At 43.2% G+C, this 20,753-nt stretch overlaps 1 protein-coding gene across 4 annotated transcripts in view; it reads left to right on the top strand.

The window, feature by feature from the left end:
- The window catches only part of SPAG17 (sperm associated antigen 17), a 298,248-nt gene that overhangs the window by 122,260 nt on the left and 155,235 nt on the right, over nucleotides 1-20,753 (top strand). For all 4 annotated transcript variants that reach the window (XM_084612789.1, XM_084612788.1, XM_084612791.1 and 1 more), the window contains exons 10-12: nucleotides 11,715-11,833; nucleotides 20,343-20,480; nucleotides 20,573-20,686. In XM_084612789.1, the coding sequence (XP_084468915.1) occupies nucleotides 11,715-11,833; nucleotides 20,343-20,480; nucleotides 20,573-20,686 (371 nt within the window). The remainder of the gene's footprint in view (nucleotides 1-11,714; nucleotides 11,834-20,342; nucleotides 20,481-20,572; nucleotides 20,687-20,753) is intronic.

The following is a 20,753-nucleotide window of genomic DNA, read 5'->3' as shown; positions in this document are numbered from 1 at the left end:
TTTATATGTTTTATTTTGTGTGATAGGCTTGTTTTATACTTCTTTCCCCTCAAGAGTGGCCCACTCTCGAGATCCCCCCTAAGCTGGGGTATGCAAGGATCTGCAGGATTCAAGCATTGCCTCACCTGCCTGCACTCTAGCCTGCTCAGTGGCGGGCATTCCTGGTTTCCTGGTGTATTCACTGTTTGAGGGATACGCATATTCCTAAAAAGTGTACATCTGTTCAGCATTTAAAAGTAGAGCTAGGAAGAACCGGGAGATAAGACTCAAGGTCCTGATGATGGAACATTTCCTTCATCTGGCCTTGGATCCAGGCCAGGAGACCCCCCCCCTTGTATATCAGCCTCTGAGTGAGCATAGTGCCTCATCAACATCTGCATCGCATTCATCTAGACCTTCATAGAATCCCATGCACCGCTACAGGCTGGGGACCGACTGGCTAAGCAGTAGTTCTTCAGAAAAGGACCTGGGGATTACAGTGGATGAGAAGCTGGATATGAGTCAGCAGTGTGCCCTTGTTGCCAAGAAGACTAACGGCATATTGGGCTGCATTAGTAGGAGCATTGCCAGCAGATCGAGGGAAGTGATTATTTCCCTCTATTCGGCACTGGTGAGGCTACATCTGGAGTATTGCGTCCAATTTTGGGCCTTCCACGACAGAAAGGATGTGGACAATGTCCAGCAGAAGGCAATGAAAATGATCAGGGGGCTGGGGCACATGACTTACGAGGAGAGGCAGAGGGAACTGGGCTTGTTTAGTCTGCAGAAGAGAAGAGTAAGGGGGGATTTGATAGCAACCTTCAACTACCTGAAGGGGGGTTCCAAAGAGGATGGAGCTCAGGCGTTCTCAATGGTGGCAGGTGACAGAACAAGGAGCAATGGTCTCAAGTTACAGTGGGGGTAGTCTAGGTTGGATATTAGGAAAAACTATTTCACTAGGAGAGTGGTGAAGCACTGGAATGGGTTACCTCGGGAGGTGGTGGAATCTCCATCCTTAGGGTTTTTAAGGCCCAGCTTGACAAAACCCTAGCTGGGATGATTTAGTTGGTGTTGGTCCTACTTTGAGCAGGGGGTTGGACTAGATGACCTCCTGAGGTCTCTTCCAACCCTAATCTTCTATGATTCATGGGAGAGATAATCAGAGGATACAGGAAAGACTCATAAGAAGAAGAAGAATTCTCCTCACAAAAAGCCTATTTCAAAAAAGCCTCCTTCTCAAGAGAAGATGGAGTTGGAGACCTCAGATCCTGGTCTAGGTACTGCGAAGGCTCCAGGCTTTGCTGGTATCGTTTCTGCATTAGGGCTCTAAGCTCTTCTAAGGGTCGTGGTCCCAAACATGCCTCGGTACTGAAAACATCCTTGGTACTGCAAAAGCATGATCATGCTGTGAAAGAGTCTAAATGCTCTACCTCTAAGGCGGTATTACCTACAGCCCTTTTGCAATGTCTGGTAATTAAACAAATCACTCAGATTCTCTCAATACTGGCAAGGAAACTGGCATCAAACAGTTATCTTCTTTGGTACTGGTGACCTGCATCAGACAGGACCCACCCAAACAGACTGCCCTCAGTACCGACTGTGGAACCTTGCTCTGTTTCAGCTCAAATCCATCTAGTACCACAAGAATTTAGATACTCAAGAAACTTATTTGTCTCAGACAAATTGGAGTCTCCTCTTTTAATGGGTACTGAGATTGGCACAGTGACTGAGATTGGACCTTTCCCCAGTACCACTTGATTTTTTAGAAAACTCTGTGTTTGGCAGGGCCCCTTCTTTAGATGATGAGCTGTTCTCTTCAGATGCCCAAATCTCTGCACAGGGTTCCCCTACTTGCCAACAGAAGGCACCCTCACTGGCACCTTCATGGAAAGAGAGGAGCTGTAAGTGAGGCAATCTTGTGCCCCTTCTCATTGGTTTGAGCCACACTGGATGTCACCTCCTATGCCCTATAGACCTTCTCAGTGGCCATATTGGGGTCCGTGGGCTGCCTATTGACAGCAGTTTTCTCAAACCCATAGTCTTTCTCAGGGGAACCACCTAGGGAGATAGTTCTGTTCTACTCGTTCATCTACTCATCCTCCAACCCTTCAATCACAGGAATCTTTTGAAGAACAAAGAGACTAAAACAGATAAGGAGGCTACTCCATGAACTAATATCTCCTCATCTTCTTCAGATGAGGAGGTTATGTCACCTCCACCTTGTCTAGCAGATTATTTTGAACCATTTCAAGAAGTAATTAAACATATTACAGATTCCTTACAGATCCCCCTAGAAGAGGCCCCAGAGTCACAGCATAATCTTCTAGATATCTTGCAATGGACACCCTCTGCTCAAGTGGCCTTATCAATAAATGAGGCCTTCTCAGATCCCTCCAAGACCATCTGGCAGACCCAGGCAATGATTCCACCAACATACAAATGTGCTGATAAAAAGTATTATGTCCCAGTCACAAATTCTGAATTTTTATTTTCACATCCTTCACCTACATTTCTAGCTGTGGAAGCTGTAAATGAATGTGGTTGACAGCACCACACTAAATCAGCATCTTACAATAAGGACCACAAATACTTTGACCTTTTTGGTTGTAAGAGCTACTCATCTGCAACCCTTCAGTTTATGATTGTAAATTACAAAGCTCTTATGACTAAATATAACCACACCAATTATTCTAAGTTCACCACCTTTATTGAGCACCTTCCAGCAGAACATTACAAGCAATTCCAGGCTATTATTACTGAAGATGAGCTACTGGCTAGAACCTCATCTCAGGCCTCCTTAAACCTAGTTGACATTGCGGCTTGTTCTGTTTCGACAGCAATCACCATCCATTGGGCATCTTGGCTTCAACTTTCTAGGTGCCCCAGACAATTTCAAAGTACCTCCCTTTTGATGGATCAAAACTCTTAGCTGAATCCACTGATAAGTCACTGCACACCCTACAGGATTCCAAGGCCACCTTAAGATTCCTTGGGGTATATACACCTGCAAGTAACAAAAGTTTAGTAGATTCCATGTGGTGCAGAGATCCCATCCCATGTAGGGCTGGATTAACTCTCCTGTGAGCCCGGGGCTATTAGATTTTGTGGGGCCCCTGTATAAAAGTCTTTTTCCTAATTTAAAACAAAATTATCACAATCATGGCATCGAGGCTATTAGCACTACACTAAACTTGCCCTTTAATTAACATAAAGCCATTCTGTGGTTACATTTCAGTCTTAAAACATGTAGAATATAGTTAAGTTAATTCAAAATAGCCTACGTCTTATCTTAGAACAGCTGTTATATTAGTTTCTTTTTGGGAGGGAGTTTGGGTGCAGGAGGGGATTCTGTCCTGAGGCAGGGGGTTGGGATGCAGGATGAGGTGCGAGGTGTAGGCTCCGGCCGGGAGGCGCTTACCATAGGCCTACCATACCTGCATGCCGTGGCCCAATGCCACTCCCGGAAGCGGGAGGCTGCTGGCACGTCTCTGGGACCCCTTGCAGGGCAGGAGGAGGCTCCGCGCACTGCCCCTGCCTCCAGCACCCCCGCCCTGGAGCTCCCTTTGGCTGCTTCCTGACCAATGGGAGCTGCAGGGACGGTGCTGGGGGCAGGGGCAGCAAGCGGAGCTGCCTCCTGCCCTGCAAGGGGTCCCAGAGATGTGCCAGCAGCCGGCCGCTTCCGGGAGTGGCGTAGGGCCTCAGTATGCAGGCAGCCTGCCTGAGCCTTGCTGCACCAGGTCCCCCCTTAGCCCAGGGCCCTGGGCTACAGCCCCTAAAGCCCCTGCATTAATCCGGCCCTGATCCCATTCAGTTTTATGGATTTCAAAGATCTACTGAGCTGTCCAGAAAGAAGCAAATATTTCAAAGAAAGAGACCACCTAGTTCAACTACATCTACAATTCAACTATGCTTATCATCAAAATGGCAATTTTGATATATTGGTTGTGGGTCTGGAACAACACCACATCATGAATCTGTGACTACACCAATATACCCAGCTCCTCCCCTTCGGAGACTCTCTCTCCTATTTTCAATCTGCATGGGAACAAATTATATTAGGCAAATGGGTTTTGGGGTTTATAAAATCGGGTTACTACATCTATTTCTCCTCCTTCCCTCCACCCCACTTCCCTTCTCAATTCTGTTCAAGGACCCTCTTGCTGAGACAGGAAATCATCTCCTTTCTATGCCATAGACTCAGTTCCAGCTCGGATCAGGGGGAAGGGATTGTATTCCAAGTATTTTCTTGTTCCAAAAAAGAACCAGGGGTGGAAACCAATTCTAAATCTACATAATCATAAAAATTCAAATTCAGGATGGTGATTCTCGCAGCTATAATTCCATTGTTGAATTCGCGGGATTGGTTCTCAGCCCTCGAGCTTCAGAACACATACTTTCATCTTGCAATTTACCCGTCTCACAAGAGGTTTTTTAGTTCTTAGTTGGTCAGGATCATTTCCAGTATTGAGTGCTTCCTTTCAGCCTTTCCTCAACCTCAAAAATGTTCTCAAAGATGATGGCAGTAGTTGCCCACTGTATTCATCGACTGGGGAATGATAGTTTTTCCATATCTCAATGACTAGCTGCTCAAAGGGTTGATATTCAATATAAAGACAACAATGTGCCTGTTCCACAGGCTACATCTTCAGCTCAATATCAAAAAGTTCACAATACTAGCAAACTTCATTTCAAGAATTCAAATGAGTGCACAGACATGAACAAGAAATTGCGTTCAGTTGCTGAGTCACATGGTAGCTTGTACCTTTGTGACAAAACCTACCAGATTATGCCTTCACTGTTCCCAGGGATGGCTCAGGACAGTTTATACCCCAAACACAGTCTGAACAAGCTGGTATGTAGCCCTTGCCAGGTACACGACTCACTCAATTGGTGGAAGGACCCTCAGAACATCTCTGCAGGTGTCCTGTTCATTCTACCTCGCCCGATCATCACCATATCATTGAGTTGGAGGAGCACTAAAGAATGCACACCATTTGAGGCAAATGGTCCATGCAAGAAGTTCTTTTACACATCAGTCTTCTTAAATGCGAGCAGTAAGGAATGCCTGCATTCACTTCCTCCCATTAATCAGGGGCAAAGCCGTCAAGGTCATGTCCTGCATGTTCTACATCAACCATCAGGGCTAAGTGGGGGTGGGATCCACTTCTCTTTGGGCAAAGCAATAAAGCTACATAACTTTGTAAGGATACAGCAAATCATATCCTTAGTTCAGCCACCTATCTTCCAGGGATATGACACACTATGGCCAATGATCTCAGCAGGCACTTCTCCCAAGATTATGAATGGAAGTTAGACGCACAGATTCTCTGTCATATGTTTCTGACTTGTGGGTTTCCATTCTTTTGTTGAAGGATTCACAGTGTTTGTTCATCCCTAAACAAGATTAATTAAAGGGCCCAAAACACCTTTTTCCTCAGATTAGGCAGCCCGGTCCAATACAAGATCTAAACTTGATACTTAATTTTCTTATGATGTCCCCCTTTTGAGCCAATGGCCACTTGTTCCCTTCACCTGTCCATGAACATGGCCCTCGTGGTGGCCATACCTTATGCTTGAAGAGTTGGAGAACTGTGGGTTTTAATGGCAGATCCTCCTTTCACAATATTCTCCAAGGACAAAGTTTCACTACAGCCACATCCTAAGTTCCCATCTAAAGTGACTTCTGAATTTCACATCAACCAAATCAACCATCTCCCTGTTCTTTTCCCAGAGCCACATCAGTCCAAGGAAGATGCTGCCTTCCATACTTGGACATTAGGAAGGCATTAGCCTTTGGACCAAACCATTTACAAAATCTCCCAGACAATTTGTTTTGACCACAGACAGATCCAAGGGGTCCACAGTCTCCATCCAGAGTCTCTTGAGGTGGATCTCAGGATGTATTATCTCATGTTATGAGTCTGCCAATATTCAGCTTCCTCCTAGAGTGCTATCTCATTCTGTGAGGTCTCTATCTACCTCTGTGGTGTTACTTAAACATGCTTCCATTCTTGAGATTTGCAATGCTGTGACGTTGACTTTGATGCAAACCCTTTCCAAACATTATATGGTGGCTCATTCTTCTAGATCTGATGCTGCCCTGGACAATCCAGTTTTGTCTTCAGTATTAGAGTCAGCTCTGAAGCTCCCTCCTTCTGGTGAGGATACTGCTTGGAAGTCACCTGAAGTGAAGCACCCAGCGGGAGACTACTCGAAGAAGAAGGAGAGATTACTCATCTTGTTTAGTAATTAGAGTTATTCAAGATGTGTCTCTCTACAGGTGCTCCACTATCTGCCTTCCTTCCCCTGTGCTTCAGAGTTTCCTTTGAGAGGCTGTGTGGTAGAGAGGAAGGTGAGGGCGGTCTCTTTGCACAGCCCTATATATCCTCAGTATGGGGCACAAGAAAGTGTAGGGCTCATGCATGGGCTGAATAGGCATTGCTACCAAAAATCTCTGATTAAAGGCACATGGGACATATATACACCTGAAGCAGAGCACCCTTAGGGACACACATCTCCAAGAACTTTTGTTATTGCACAAGGTGAGTAAAATGCAGAGTTAAGATTGCCTGGGCAACCTTAACTTTGTGTTCTTTTAGCAATGCCCCAATACACTCTGTTAACACACATATGATTATGCCGCCATCCCCAGAGTTGCTTAAATGTACCAGCTCTTCACCTCCTTTTAAAATCCATTCACTCTTACCCACAGGATTCCATCTTGCACTATTAAAGGACAAAAAGGAGAAGAAAAAAAAAGATTGCCCACACCACCTCTCTCTTTTTGAGCAATGCTTCAATATATACATAGCACATACTCACACTGCACCTTGGCACTAAAAGATTCAGGAGGTTCCATATCCTGCCATACACTCACACACTTGGCCAACTCCCAAGAAAGGATACCACGTGTACAATTTTAGAACCACTTTACAGCCTTTTACAGACCCTTACCCTTATTTGAGCTGGGAGGTGTGATTTCCAGATCTCATAGACGGATCCACTCTAGGTCTGCTCAAACTAGCACACTAAAAATATCAGTGTAGCTGGAGTAACACTTGTGTTGGCTTGGGCTAGCTGTCCGAGTATGTACCCAGAGGGTCCAGGCGGATTTGTACTCAGGCAGCTAGCCTGAGCCACCGCCCCTGCTGCTCTGGCTACCCTGCTATTTTTAGCATGTTAGCTCCAGCTGAGATACTGCAGGTACATCAACGGAAGCTGGGAATCACATCTCCAAGCTCAAATGTAGATGTACCATTACTCACAGAATGCCATCTCAACCTACACTTTCACCTAACCATTATTAAAGTATTAGAATCGTCTAATATTCCACCTCATTGCCAGCAATATCCTTTGTAATAAAAGCTCCGTGGCCTGCTACAGACATAATGTACATAGTTCAGCATAGAAATGATACATATTGCAAACAGAAGGTACACTTACACCTCTTCCCTTTCCTCTCATACATGAGAGGGTGCAAAACATAGATCTCATATTATAGTCACAACTCTGTCACACACCTCAAAATAATCCACAGATCTCCCAAACATCTCTCTACCGCCTCCACCAGTCAGTACAGCTGCACTTGACACCAGCCACACTCACTGTACCTGGGGTGCATGAAGATAATAAATGCTTACACTACTCATAGACTCAGGATCTTTAAGTCCAGAGGGGGCCATCATCATCATCATCTAGTCTGACTTCCTGCACTTCTCAGGCCACTTACCCACTCCTGTAATAGGCCCGTAAACTCTCTCTGAGTACTGAAGTCCTCAAATCTTTATTTAAAGACTTCAAGTTACAGAGAATCCACCATTTACTCTAGTTCAAACCAGAAAGTGACCTGTGTCCCATGCTGCAGACAAAGGTGAAAAGCCACCAGAGTCTCTGCCCATTTGACCTGGGGAAAAATTTCTTCCTGATCCCAAATATGGTGATCAATTAGATCCTGAGTATGTGGGCAAGATCCACCAGCCAGACACTTGGGAAAGAATTCACTGTAGTAGGTCAGAGCCCTTCCCATTGAGTGCCCCATCTCCAGCCGTTGGAGATATTTACTAATAGCAGCTGTGGATGATCCATATGCCATTGTTGGCAACCTCATCATACCATCCCCTCCATAAACTTATCAAGCTCAGTCATGAAACAAGTTACATTTTTTGCCCCCACTGCTCCCCTTGGAAGACTGTTTCAGAAATTCACTTTTCTAGTGGTTAGAAACCTTCATCTAATTTCAAGCCTAAACTTGTTGATAGCGACTTTATATCCATTTGTTCTTGTGCCAACATTGGCCCTTAACTTAAATAATTCTTATCCCTCCTTGGTATTTGTCCCTCTGATGTATTTATAGAGAGCAATCATATGTCCCCTCAGCCTTGTTAAGCTAAACAAGCCAAGGTCCTTAAGTCTCCTCTCCTGAGACATTTCTCTGATCCTCCTAGTATCATTCTCTGTACTTGTTCCAGTTTGAATTCATCTTTCTTAAACATGGGAGACCAGAATTGCACACAATATTCCAGATGTTGTTCATCCCTAAGTGCATGACTTTGCACTATTAAATTTCATTCCATTTCTATTATTCCACCTTTCAAGGTTGTCCAAATTTCCTTGTATGATATTCCCAGGCCTCCTCCATATTGGCAATACCTCCCAATTTTGTGTCATCCATACATTTTATTAGCAATCTCCCACTTTTTGTGCCAAGGTCATTAATGAAAATATTAAATAAGATTGGTCCAAAAATTGATCCTTGAGGAACTCCACTAATAACCTCCCTCCAGCCTGACAGTTCATCTTTCAGCATGACCCCTTGTATCTCTCCTTTAACCAGTTCCTTGCCCACCTTTCGATTCTCGTATTAATCCCCATCTTCTCAAGTTCAACTAATAATTTCCCATGTGGAACTGCCTCATACTGAAATACAAGTGGATTAGATCTACTGCATTTCCTTTGTCTAAAAAATCATTTGTCTTCTCAAAAAAAGAGATCAAGTTGGTCTGACACGATCTACCTTTTGTAAAACCGTGATGTTTTTTATTCCAAGTATCGTCTTCCTCTTTAATTACTCTGTCTTTGAAAATTTGTTCTAAGACCTGGCATTCGATTGGTCAAATTAATGGGCCTGTAGTTTCCCAGATGGCTTCCCCCCCCCCCCCTTTCTTAAAAGTAGGTACTATATTTGCAATTCTCCAGTCACAGGGTATGATCCCTGATTTTATGGAGTCATTAAAAATCCTTGCTATTCAGCTTGCAATTTCATGTGCCAGGTCCTTTATTATTCTTTAATGGAGATAATCCACACACACCCCTTTGGTCCCATTAAGTTGTTTGAGTTTGGCTTCCACCTTGGATGAGGTAATTTGTGCTTCCATATCCTTGTTTCCATTAGCTATGCCACTGCTCCCAAGCTCCTCATTATCCTTACTAAAAACTGGTGCAAAATATTTGTTTAAATGTTGGGCCATATCTAGGTTATCTTTAACCTCCACCCCATCCTCAATGCTTCATGGTCGGGCTTCTTTCCTTGTTTTTTTTTTTTTCTTTATATGGGCCTTTTACTATTGGTTTTAATTTCCTTTGGAAGGTCCAGTTCTGCTTGTCTTTTGGCAGTTCTCACTTTATCCCTACACTTTTTGACTTCCAAGAGGTAGCTTTCCTTGCTGATCCTTCCCTTCTTCCATTCCTTGTAGGCTTTTTGCCTTCCCTTAATAACCTGTTTGAGATGCTTGTCATTCCAGTTTGGCCTCCAACACTTCCCTACTCATTTTCCCCGTTGCTTGGGATACTGCCTCCAGATCATTTCTGCAACTCTGCTCTCATATCCCTGCTCACTACTGACAATGTCCTTTGTAGTAAAACCCCTGTGCCATGCTAATTATATAACATACAGAATTCTGCATTGAAATGATGTGTACTGGGTCCCGAAGAGACACATGCAGCTCTTCCCTTTGCTTGCATAATATCAGAAGGTGCAAAACATAGATTTCATTATCTCATAATCACAGCTCTGTTGTGCACACCTCAAAGTAATCCACACATGTCCTCATGTGATATGAGGACATGTCAACAAACACACCTTCACCAAGCTCAACTATTGCTCTATCATTTAGTGTAGGTTCACCTAACACACTGACTGCATTGGGAGCATATGCAAATAATTTCCATTGGCTACTGCCAGCACGAGGGAAACAGGGAAGATGGGGTAAGCAATCTTTTTAATCTCCTTCTTTGCCTTTTAATAGTGTTAGGTAGAATCCTGTGGGTGAGAAGGAATGGATTGTGAAAAGAAGTAAAGAGCTTGTATATTTCAGCAACTGTGGGGTTGCCAGAGAGAAAGTATGTGTGTTAATGGGGCATATTGGGGCACTGCTGAAAGAAGGCATAGTTAAGATTGCATGGGCAATCTTAACGGTGCATTTCCTTGTTTTCAGAAGTTTGAGTTTTGATCAACTCAACATTTTGCAAAGGAGCGACATACCACCAAGCAGCCTTAACTCTGTGTTTACATAGTTTTTTGCTATTGATTATACATTATGATACAATCTTTACGTACATGGTCACATATTATTTTCCCCAGGATCCCTGACTTATTCAGTGCACAAGATGGAGGGTGTCACTAAATGAGCAGCTATGCAATATTTTGTGTTATCTTCAATTTGTGACCCCATGCCTTATTTACTGCACGCTGTTCAAAATCCTGATCATTTTCTGATGGGATTTTCTATGGTGCTATAGTGTCTGAGTGTTTCACAAACATTAATTGATTTATTTTCACAATACCATGTGAGGTGTGGGGGTGGTATTATCCCTACTTTATAGATGTGGAGTTGAAGCACAGAGGGATTAAGGTCAAATATGTCTACTGAGTAAAGAACAGCACTTATTTGCACTGCCCCAGAAGCAGACCAGGGATTAAATAGTTATTCAGAGTCACAAATCAGTACCTTCTTATCCTTTGTTTCAAGGGTGAGTAAGTTGCCCCAGTCCTATATCTGATGCAGGTTTCTTTTGGTTGAACTGTGGTGACTGGTGTACTGGAAGTAGGGAGCAAAGCCTCTACACCAGTGTGTGCAGGTGGGGCAGTAGCAACTTCACAGCAACTGTTCTCCACCCTGCATGCAAACTGAAAATGTAGTTGCCCACAGAGAGGACGAATACCATACACATCCTTACTGCCCTGCACGGGTACAGAAGGCAGCTTGTGACTGAGTCCGTAGCACATAGGATTTTCTTGCATCGTGTGTGCTTGTAATTGAGTTTTAAGACTGCTTCTCAAGTAAGATTGTAGAAAATTAGCTGAACCATGAACTAGTGATTTATATTTACGCTGCATTTTTTAAAAATAAGTTTAGAGACACACGGCTGCATTTTATATAGGCTAATATGTGATATGTCACTGTGGAACCTTAACTCTGAATCGCCTAAATTTTGCATATAATCCTTCTTTTATTATTAAAATACTTGTATTTTATTAAAAATAAATGAAGATATGGGAAGGAGATATGTCAAGAGTAGAAGTTCACTGCTGTGCAGACTAAGCAGTAGAGGCTTTAAGAATTAGGTCCTTTCCTTATATTTTCTTACAACACTGCCGCAGCCCTAATTCAGAAACATAGGAGAGATTCAAGGAGTTAAATTAGGAAATTTTTACTAACCATATCTACTAGAGTCAAAGGAAAACCAACAGATCCAGCTAGATAGTCTCAATATGTTATTTCTGCTTTCTACAATAGAGGAAGAAGTTTCTTTTCTGCCTCCTTATGTGGACATGAGGTATTACAATGATTTGCTAAGTCAGATTCCTGAAGAATTCATTTCTGTTCCTTTAATAATGAACTGCATGTTGGAACAGGTGAGTGTATTTTCATATTAATTCATACCCATCAGTCAGGCTAAGCACTGTGATAGTGAATTGATCAGTGAGAGACAAATCAATCAGGTTCATCCCAAAATAAGAGAACGTACATAGCTGCACTACCCACTGAGGATCAGTAGGAAGGACTTGTGACTCAGAGAGGATCCCCTGCTTTGCCTTGCTTTATGGAGGGGAGGAGTTAGGTTTTTTCATTCCTTTTCAGGGTGCAGCTCACTCCCACTATGTGCTCGGCAATCTATTCCAAGGCTCCTGCTACTACTCCCCAGTCCTCTATGTCCACTCCTCATCCAGTTTCTCACAGAGAAGAGTATTAGGGTAGGGAGTTCCTGCCTTTTTTGCCACTTTCTAAGAGGGTCTTTGCTCCTCCTTCCTCCCTTGCATGGTTGAGTAAGGGCTAGGGTTAATCTAGCCTACGATAACTGCTAGCGAGTGTTTTCTCTCAGAGTTGTCAAAACTAAGCATATAATACAAGTGCAAAATGAAAATGATCACTGATACTATATGCTTGTCAACTTTTCTCAGTGTGGGACAGGAGGTCCTCCATAAGAATGACCCTTTGCACATGGGTCCCAGAACTGGTTTGTAGCACTTTAGCTTTTAGGGAGTGTTTCCAGACAACCTACAATGGATCTTCAGTCCGCAGCTTTGAGGACAAAACTCAGACCTGCCCATTACTGGCTCATCGATATTTCTCCCAATGAAGAGACGGCCGGTTTTGTTCTTTTTCCACAGCAACAAACAAGGTGTACAGTCCTCCTTGCTGCAGAACCGTAGAATTGGTGGATCAAAAAATTTTCAAAGCTAATGTTAAAAGTTAAATTTCTGGTGCAGTTGGGCTTTAATTTAGCTGGATATGTGCTAAATTTTTGGACTGGGTTTACAGAGTGAGCCACTTGATTGTTGGTTGGCCTCCAGTTCTCCCTGAGGCACTTAGATTCATAGGTTTTTAAGACCAGAAAGGATGTTTATGATCATCTAGTCAAAGATAATAGAGCGGCTGGTATGGGATTTAATTAATGAAGAATTAAAGGAGGGTAATACAGTTAATGCAGATCAACCTGGATGTATGGAAAATAGATTCCGTCAAACTAACTTAATATCTCTTTTTGATGAGATTACAAGTTTGGTTGATAAAGGGTTGATGTAATATACTTAGACTCTCTAAGGTATATGACTTAGTACCCCACAACATTTTGATTAAAAAGCTAAATTGATATAAAATTAACATGACGCACATGAAATGGATTAAAAACTGGCTAGCTAATAGGTCTTAAAATGTAATTGTAAATGGGGAATTGTCACCAAGTGGATGTGTTTCCAGTGGGATCCTACAGGGATTGGTTCTTGGCCCTAACCTGATTAACATTTTTTTAACGACCAGGAAAAAAACATAAAATCATCACTGATCAAGTTTGCAAAAGATACAAAAATTGTGGAGATTGTAAATAGGGCTGTCAATTAATCACAGTTAACTCACGTGATTAACTAAAAAAAATTAATCACGATTAAAAAAATTAATCATGATTAATCGCATTGTTACACAATAGATTACCAATTGAAATTTATTAAATATTTTTGGATGTTTTTCTACATTTTCAAATATATTGATTTCTATTACAACACAGAATGCAAAGTGTACAATGCTCACTATATTATTTTTTTTACAAATATTTGCACTGTAAAAATGATAAAAGAAATAGTATTTTTAAATTCACCTCATACAAATACTGTAATGCAATCTCTTTATCATGAAAGTGCAACTTACAAATTTAGATTTTTTTTTGTTACCTAACTGCTCTCAGAAACAAAACAATGTAAAACTTTAGAGCCTGTTTTACCCACAGTCTGCCATAAATTTCATGTCATAGCAGTCTCAGATGATGACCCAGCACATGTTTGTTTTAAGAACACTTTCACAGCAGATTTGACAAAATGCAAAGAAGATACCAATGTGAGATTTCTAAAAATAGCTACAGCACTCGACCCAAGGTTGAAGAATCAGTAGTGCCTTCCAAAATCTGAGAGGGACGAGGTTTGGAGCATGCTTTCAGTAATCTTAAAAGAGCAACACTCCAATGCGGAAAATACAGAACCTGAACCACCAAAAAAGAAAATCAACCTTCTGCTGGTGGCATCTGACTCAGATGATGAAAATGAGCATACATCGATGCGCTCTGCTTTAGATCGTTATCGAGCAGAGCCCATCATCAGCATGGATGCATGTGCTATGGAATGGTGGTTGAAGATGAAGGGACATATGAATCTTTAGCACATCTGGCACGTAAATATCTTGCGACACCAGCTACAACAGTGCCATGCTCTTTCAGGTGACATTGTAAACAAGACGTGGGTAGCATTATCTCCTGCAAATTGTAACCAAGTTTGTTTTTCTGAGGGATTGGCTGAAGCAGGTCTGAGTGGACTTGTAGGCTCTAAAGTTTTACATTGTTTCATTTTTGAATGCAGATATTTTGTATATAATTCTAGATTTATAGATTCAACTTTCATGATAAAGAGATTGCACTACCGTATTTTTGAGGTGAATTAAAAAATACTATTTCTTTTGTTTTTTACAGTGCAAATATTTGTAATCAAAAATAAATATAAAGTGAGCATTATACACTTTGTATTCTGTGTTGTAATTGAAATCAATATATTTGAAAATATAGAAAACATCCAAAAATATTTAAATGGTATTCCATTGTTGTTTAACAACACGATTAATTTTTTTTAATCACTTGACAGCCCTAGTTCTAAATAATGAAGAGAACAGATCACTGATTCAAAGTGATCTGGATTGCTTGGTAAACTGAGTACAAGCAAACAATATGCATGCTAATACAGCAGAACCTCAGAGTTATGAACACCTCGGGAATGGAGGTTGTAACTCTGAAATGTTCATAACTCTGAACAAAACATTATGGTTGTTCTTTCAGAAGCTGACAACTGAATATTGACTTACTACAGCTTTGAAGCTTTGCTATGCAGAAGAAAAAAACTGTTTTTAACTATCTTAATTTAAATGAAACAATCACAGAAAGTTTCCTTACCTTGTCAAATCTTTTTTTTTTTAATTTCCCTTTATTTTTTGAGCAGTTTACATTTAACACAGTACTGTACTTTATTTGGTATGTTTGTTTGTTTTTTGTCTCTGCTGCTGCTGTCTGCTTGCATACTTCCAGTTCCAAATGAGGTGTGTGGTTGACTGGTCAATTCATAATTCTGTTGTTTGTAACGCTGAGGTTCTATTGTACAGCTAAAGTAAATGTATATATCTTGGAACAAAGAATGTAGGCTATACTTAAAGGAGGGACTCTATCCTGGGAAGCAGAGACTCTGAAAAAGATTTCGGGGTAGTAGTGGATAATCAGCTGAACATGAGATTCCAGTTTTATGCTGTGCACAAAAGAGCTAATGCGATCCTGGGATGCGTAAATGGGAATCTCAAGTAGAAGCACAGAGGTTATTTTACCTCTATATTAGGCACTGGTGTGTCCACTTCTGAAATACTGTGTCCAGTTCTGGTGTCCACAATTCAAGAAGGATGTTGATAAATTGGAGAGTGCTCCATGCTCCAGGAATGCTTAAACAATTAGAAAACATGTCTTTTAGTGATTGACTCAAATAACTCAATCTATTTAGCTTAACAAAAAGGCTAAGGGATGACTTCATCACAGTCTATGAGTACCTACATGGGGAACAAACATTTAATTATGGGCTCTTCAATCTAGCAGAGAAAGGTATAACTGGAAGTTGAAGCTAGACAAATTCACATTAGAAATAGGGCATACATTTTTACCAGTGAGAATTATTAACCATTGGAACAATTTACCAAAGGTTGTAGTGGATTCTTTTACACAGACAATGTTTAAATCAAGACTGGATATTTTTTAAAAGATATGCTCTAGGAATCATTTTGCAGAAGTTCTGTTTTGAGGAAGTTCATGATCACAATGGTCCCTTCTGGTCTTGCAATCTATAAATATCCAATAGCCCAGTAGGTAGGGCACTTACATGATAGATGGCAGATCCTTGTTCAAATTCCTTCTCCTGTCAGGCAGAGGGGGAACTTGAACTGGTGATCTCCAATGTCCCAGGTGAGTACCTTAACCACTGGGCTAAAATTTTTAAGGGACCACATCTTTATGCTGTCTTGCATGAGCTCACCTGTGGGGTCCCAATCCAGTTGGTGAACTCTGAGCACACTTACTAGATAGGGCCCTGTAGGGAGTTAAGCAGAGGAATGTGTATCTTCCCCAGTTTATGTATTGCCTGGGGCCTGTGTGTCTGGATATTTACAGTGAGGCAGCAGTGTGCATGCTCAGAGGCAGAAATATAGGCACCTAGGGAACTTTTATTACAAAAAGGTATTCACTGAGTCAAATTAGGTGTCTACAAGGTTTAGTGGCAGTTGTGCAGGGGGCAAAGGTTGAATCCCAGTCATGCCTGATCCTGAGATTTAGGTGCCTAAAGCAGCCTCAAGTAACTCTTTTTGTGAATCTAGCCCAATTCCTCTAAGCAAATATTGTTAGCACCTAAATCTCTCTCAGCCTGCCTTATCAACCAGACAAGTGTTGGAATTAGGAACTTTATCCATGTAGCACCAGTACTGCATTTTTCATGGTGATGAAGTGATGCTCAGGATGAACCCAGTGTTCCTCCCTCAAATCAACTCTGTCGCTCTTACAGCATAGGAGATTGCATGATCCTTCTACCTCAAGCCCTTACATCCATCTGAAAAGCTATGGCACACTTTGGATATCTGCATAGTGTTAAAAAATACACTTGGAGAAAATTAAGTATCCAAGAGGTCAAGTTCATTATTTCTGCTCTGTGTCTTGGCTGTAAGGGACAAAAAAAATTCAAAGTCCTTGATATTCAGGTGCCTTGGATGGTGTGTATGCGAGCAACACACACAAGATAAAGAACTTGGCCAGATTTTTTTCTGTGCCTAATATCCCCTGGGCTGAACGCCAAACGTGCTCCTCGTGGTCCAGGACCCGGGCGACTTAGCGCAGGTGGAGGCTTGCCAGGCCATCTACTCGGCAGCCTCCTCCACCTGGGTCAACTGGGTCAAGAGCTCTGGCCTAGTGGTTGGAGATGGGTGGCAGGCAAGCTCCCTCCCACCTGCACTTCAGGCCATCCGGTGGAGCACGGGTCCGCTGCTCTATCTCGGCATTTACCTTTCCACCACACATCCGTCTCTGCCAGAGAACTGACACAGTTTAGAGAGCAGGGTGACAGAGTGGCTCCGGAAATGGACAGGACTACTCCAGTGCCTCTCCCTCCGAGGGAGGGCACTGGTGCTCAATCAACTAGTCCTGTCCATGCTCTGGTACTGGCTCAACACCCTGATCCCAGCCCCGGTCTTCCTGGCCAATCTCTGGACGGTGATTCTGGAGTTCTTTTGGCCAGAAGTGCACTGGGTCTCTGCAGGGGTCCTCCACCTGCCCCTGGAGGAGGGAGGGCAGGGCCTGAAGTGCCTGTGTACTCAGGTCCATGTCTTCCGCCTCCAGGCCCTGCAGAGGCTCCTTTATGGTGCAGGTAGTCCGGCATGGAGAGTCCTGGTACACGCCTTCCTGCACCGATTCCGAGGGCTCTGATATGACTGGCAGCTCCTTCATCTCCATCCGAGAGGTCTTCCACGAGACCTCTCCAGGCTGACGGTCTTCTACCAGGACCTCCTCCGGACCTGGAAACTACTCTCAGCGACCAGGTCCACGGAGGCCACCGAGGAGGCAGATCTCCTCGCAGAGCCCCTGCTACACAACCCCCAGCTACATGTGCAAGTGGCGGAGTCCCCCTCAGTGCACCGGAGGTTGGTCCTGGCAGAAGTCACCAGGGTCGGAGACCTCCTGGACTACGACCGGGAAGACTGGCTGGATCCCCCGATGCTCGCTTGGCACATGGGGCTCTCCAGGCCTCGTACTGCAGGAGGTGAGGGCCGCTTTGCCGCCCGTTGCTCGGGCCTGCCTCAACTGGGTCCTGCGAGAGGGCACCCCCTACCCACCCTCCACCCCAGGTCCTCCTGACCTTTTCTTCGGGCCCCTGCCCCATGGACCCAACCGGCTTCCCCCCCACCCCCCGGACCCTTCACCGTGAGCCAGCTGCACGACTTGCAGCTAGTTCGTTTCCAGACCACACCAAGGAAACATCTATACATGCTCGTGCTCCACACCCTTCACTTCCTCACCCTTGCGTCCCGCCGCGACACAAAGTGGTGGGACCTCCTGCCACCTCTAGAGGGTGAGGAGCCCCAGTGGGCCAGCCTATTTTCCACCGTAGTCCCGAGGCCCACCGGGCATATCAGTTGGCGGCTCCTTCATGGGGCCATCAGCACGGGCGTGTACTTGGCGCGGTTTACCCCCATCCCAGACACCTGCCCTTTCTGCGGCGTGAGGGAGACCCTGGCGCACGTTTACTTGGAGGGCCAGGTTGCAGCTCCTATTACGGCTCCTCTTAGACATCCTGTTATGTTTTTGGTTGCACTTTTTCCCTCACCTTCTTATCTATGCACTCCCTATCCTTGGCCCCACAAAGCCACGGGACCTCCTGGTCAACCACTGCCTGGCCCTGGCTAAAATGGCCATCTATGAACTAGGAAGAGGAGGTTGGCCAGTGGAGACTCCTATGACTGTGCGGCCTATTTCCGGTCTTCCGTCCGTTCACGCATCCGGGCAGAGTTCCACTGGGCAGCTTCCACTCTCCCTGGACGCCTTCGAGGAACGGTGGGCGCTGTCCGGTGTTCTCTGCTCGGTGTCCCCACCAGGTTCCCTTTGACCGCACTCCTGTTCCTGTTACAGACTAAAACTGCTGTTACTCTGAATTCGCAAAAAGAAAAGGAGTACTTGTGGCACCTTAGAGACTAACCAATTTATTTGAGCATAAGCTTTCGTGAGCTACAACTCACTTATGCTCAAATAAATTGGTTAGTCTCTAAGGTGCCACAAGTACTCCTTTTCTTTTTATTCCTGTTCCTGTTATTTTATTAGTTGTCCCACGAAATCACTTGGCTTCCAGGTCCTCTGGATCCCTGCCTTAGGCTGGGGGGGATCCTTTAGCAGTGGGCAGGCTTCCGCCCACCCACTTCCTGGATCCCAATAGGATCCCATGGGCTGAACTGTGGATAGATCCACAAAGTTGCTAAATGAATTTGAGTATGGCACCAAGTCAGGCCTGGCCTTGGCATAGTATAGCACAACCTCAGTGCTATTCTACTTTACACTGGCTTGCTATGGCTTTCAAGGGGCCATCTAACAGCTGGGGATTAATGAAGCATAGCAATGCACTAGCCATGCCTCTTCCTCCCGACCCCACCATGCTTCCTACTTTGGATCCTGCGATGGCAGTTTGGTGGCACCTAGGAACTCCTCCACACTGAAGGGAATCTCCAGCTGGATGATCCAACTAGTAAAATTCCTTTGTGCTTCCAGAGTGGGGAGAAAACTTGACTCATGCTCAGACTACATTCCCTCACAGAGGAGTAGCCTCTTGGGTTAGGGCATACAGATACACTTCTTAAGAAGAAAACAGAAAGGGAGCCTCCAGGTCCATCCATGCAGTAATAAAATATTTCAAAGCTGGCAGGCTGATATTGTTGGGAGGATGATGTTTCATGCTTATTGAGCCTCAGTAAACCAGGAAATAACCTAAGTACATCCTTATTTCAATTTTGGTTTTATCTTAGGCTAAATTGTTTTCCTTTCCTAGCTATACACAGCTTATAAACTCCAGTGTAGTGTCTACAGATTTTAATGTTGCTGGAGGATAGGAAAATTCATTCATATTTATCCAAAAACTTCCTTTCTCTAACTAATAAAGTCCACAGACTAAACACACTTAAATAAGTTTTCATGCACTGCAATAGGTATAGTGATAAAGTTATTGAAGTTATACCGTAATAAGAATGTGTTCATTTAAGAAGGATACAGTTTTCATCATATCTGTGGATGTTAACTCAACTGCCAGGTTTGTCACCTGAAGGGGCATATATACTTGAAGCGTTGACTGAAAGGTCTGAGTTCTGCCCCCAGGCTGAAGAACCGTTGTAGGACTGTGAACCTTACTTCTTTAAGAAATGAAACTTTTGCATAATGTTCCTGATTTCTAATTATTAATTTATTTGCATATTAGCCTGGAAAATTGTCCTTAGTGAAGACAACTAAGAAAGGTTCAACTTGTGATGTGCAGCCATTTTTGAATTATCAATGTGCATTAAAATTCTTAATATGTTTTTTCATTTGAAAATATTTTCCTCACCCTCATTAAAGTGAAAAAGAGGTGAAAAAATTTTATTCAAACTTTTCCATAAAATTTACCTTTGGCCAGAGACAAGGACTGGGAATTCCAGCTGGAAACAAGCATTTTTGAGAAAATTATGTGCATGTGAATACGGAGATTATAATGGAATCTCTGATGCAACCTTAATTTAAGATAACTACAAATCAATGCTATAATGACATCTAACATGTTTTCTGCTTGGTAGGTCATTGCAGCTGAAGAAGGTCTTACACCACCAAGTCTGGTGGTCCCAGAACCACGAGCAGATGGGCTGGATCATAGCCTTGCAGAGCATATAGTCTCTATCCTTCCCTCTCTTGCCCTCTCTGAGAGTGAAAAAAAGGTTTGTATTGTCTTTTACCTTCAGACTGCCTTAATTGCTAAATAAATCTATGTATTATTTTTTAATGTATGTGCTTTTTTCTTGTTTAATAGAATCTCTATGACACCTTTTTCCCTAATGACAATGAAGAAAAGACTGTGGTCCCCAAATGGCCTCTTCTATTAAACTATCATGATATTTTGTCTCAGAGGCTACACCTGCTAAAGGTACAATACTGTGTCTTATATCAACAGTCTTAAAGTCTACAGAGAGGGCATTAACTTAGAATGCTTC

The sequence above is a fragment of the Lepidochelys olivacea genome (genome assembly GCF_965140295.1).
Source record: "Lepidochelys olivacea isolate rLepOli2 genome assembly, chromosome: 1".
NCBI classification, from domain to species: domain Eukaryota; kingdom Metazoa; phylum Chordata; order Testudines; family Cheloniidae; genus Lepidochelys; species Lepidochelys olivacea.
The sequence above is the reverse complement of the archived record's forward strand: the minus strand, read 5'-3'. Positions and strand labels throughout refer to the sequence as shown.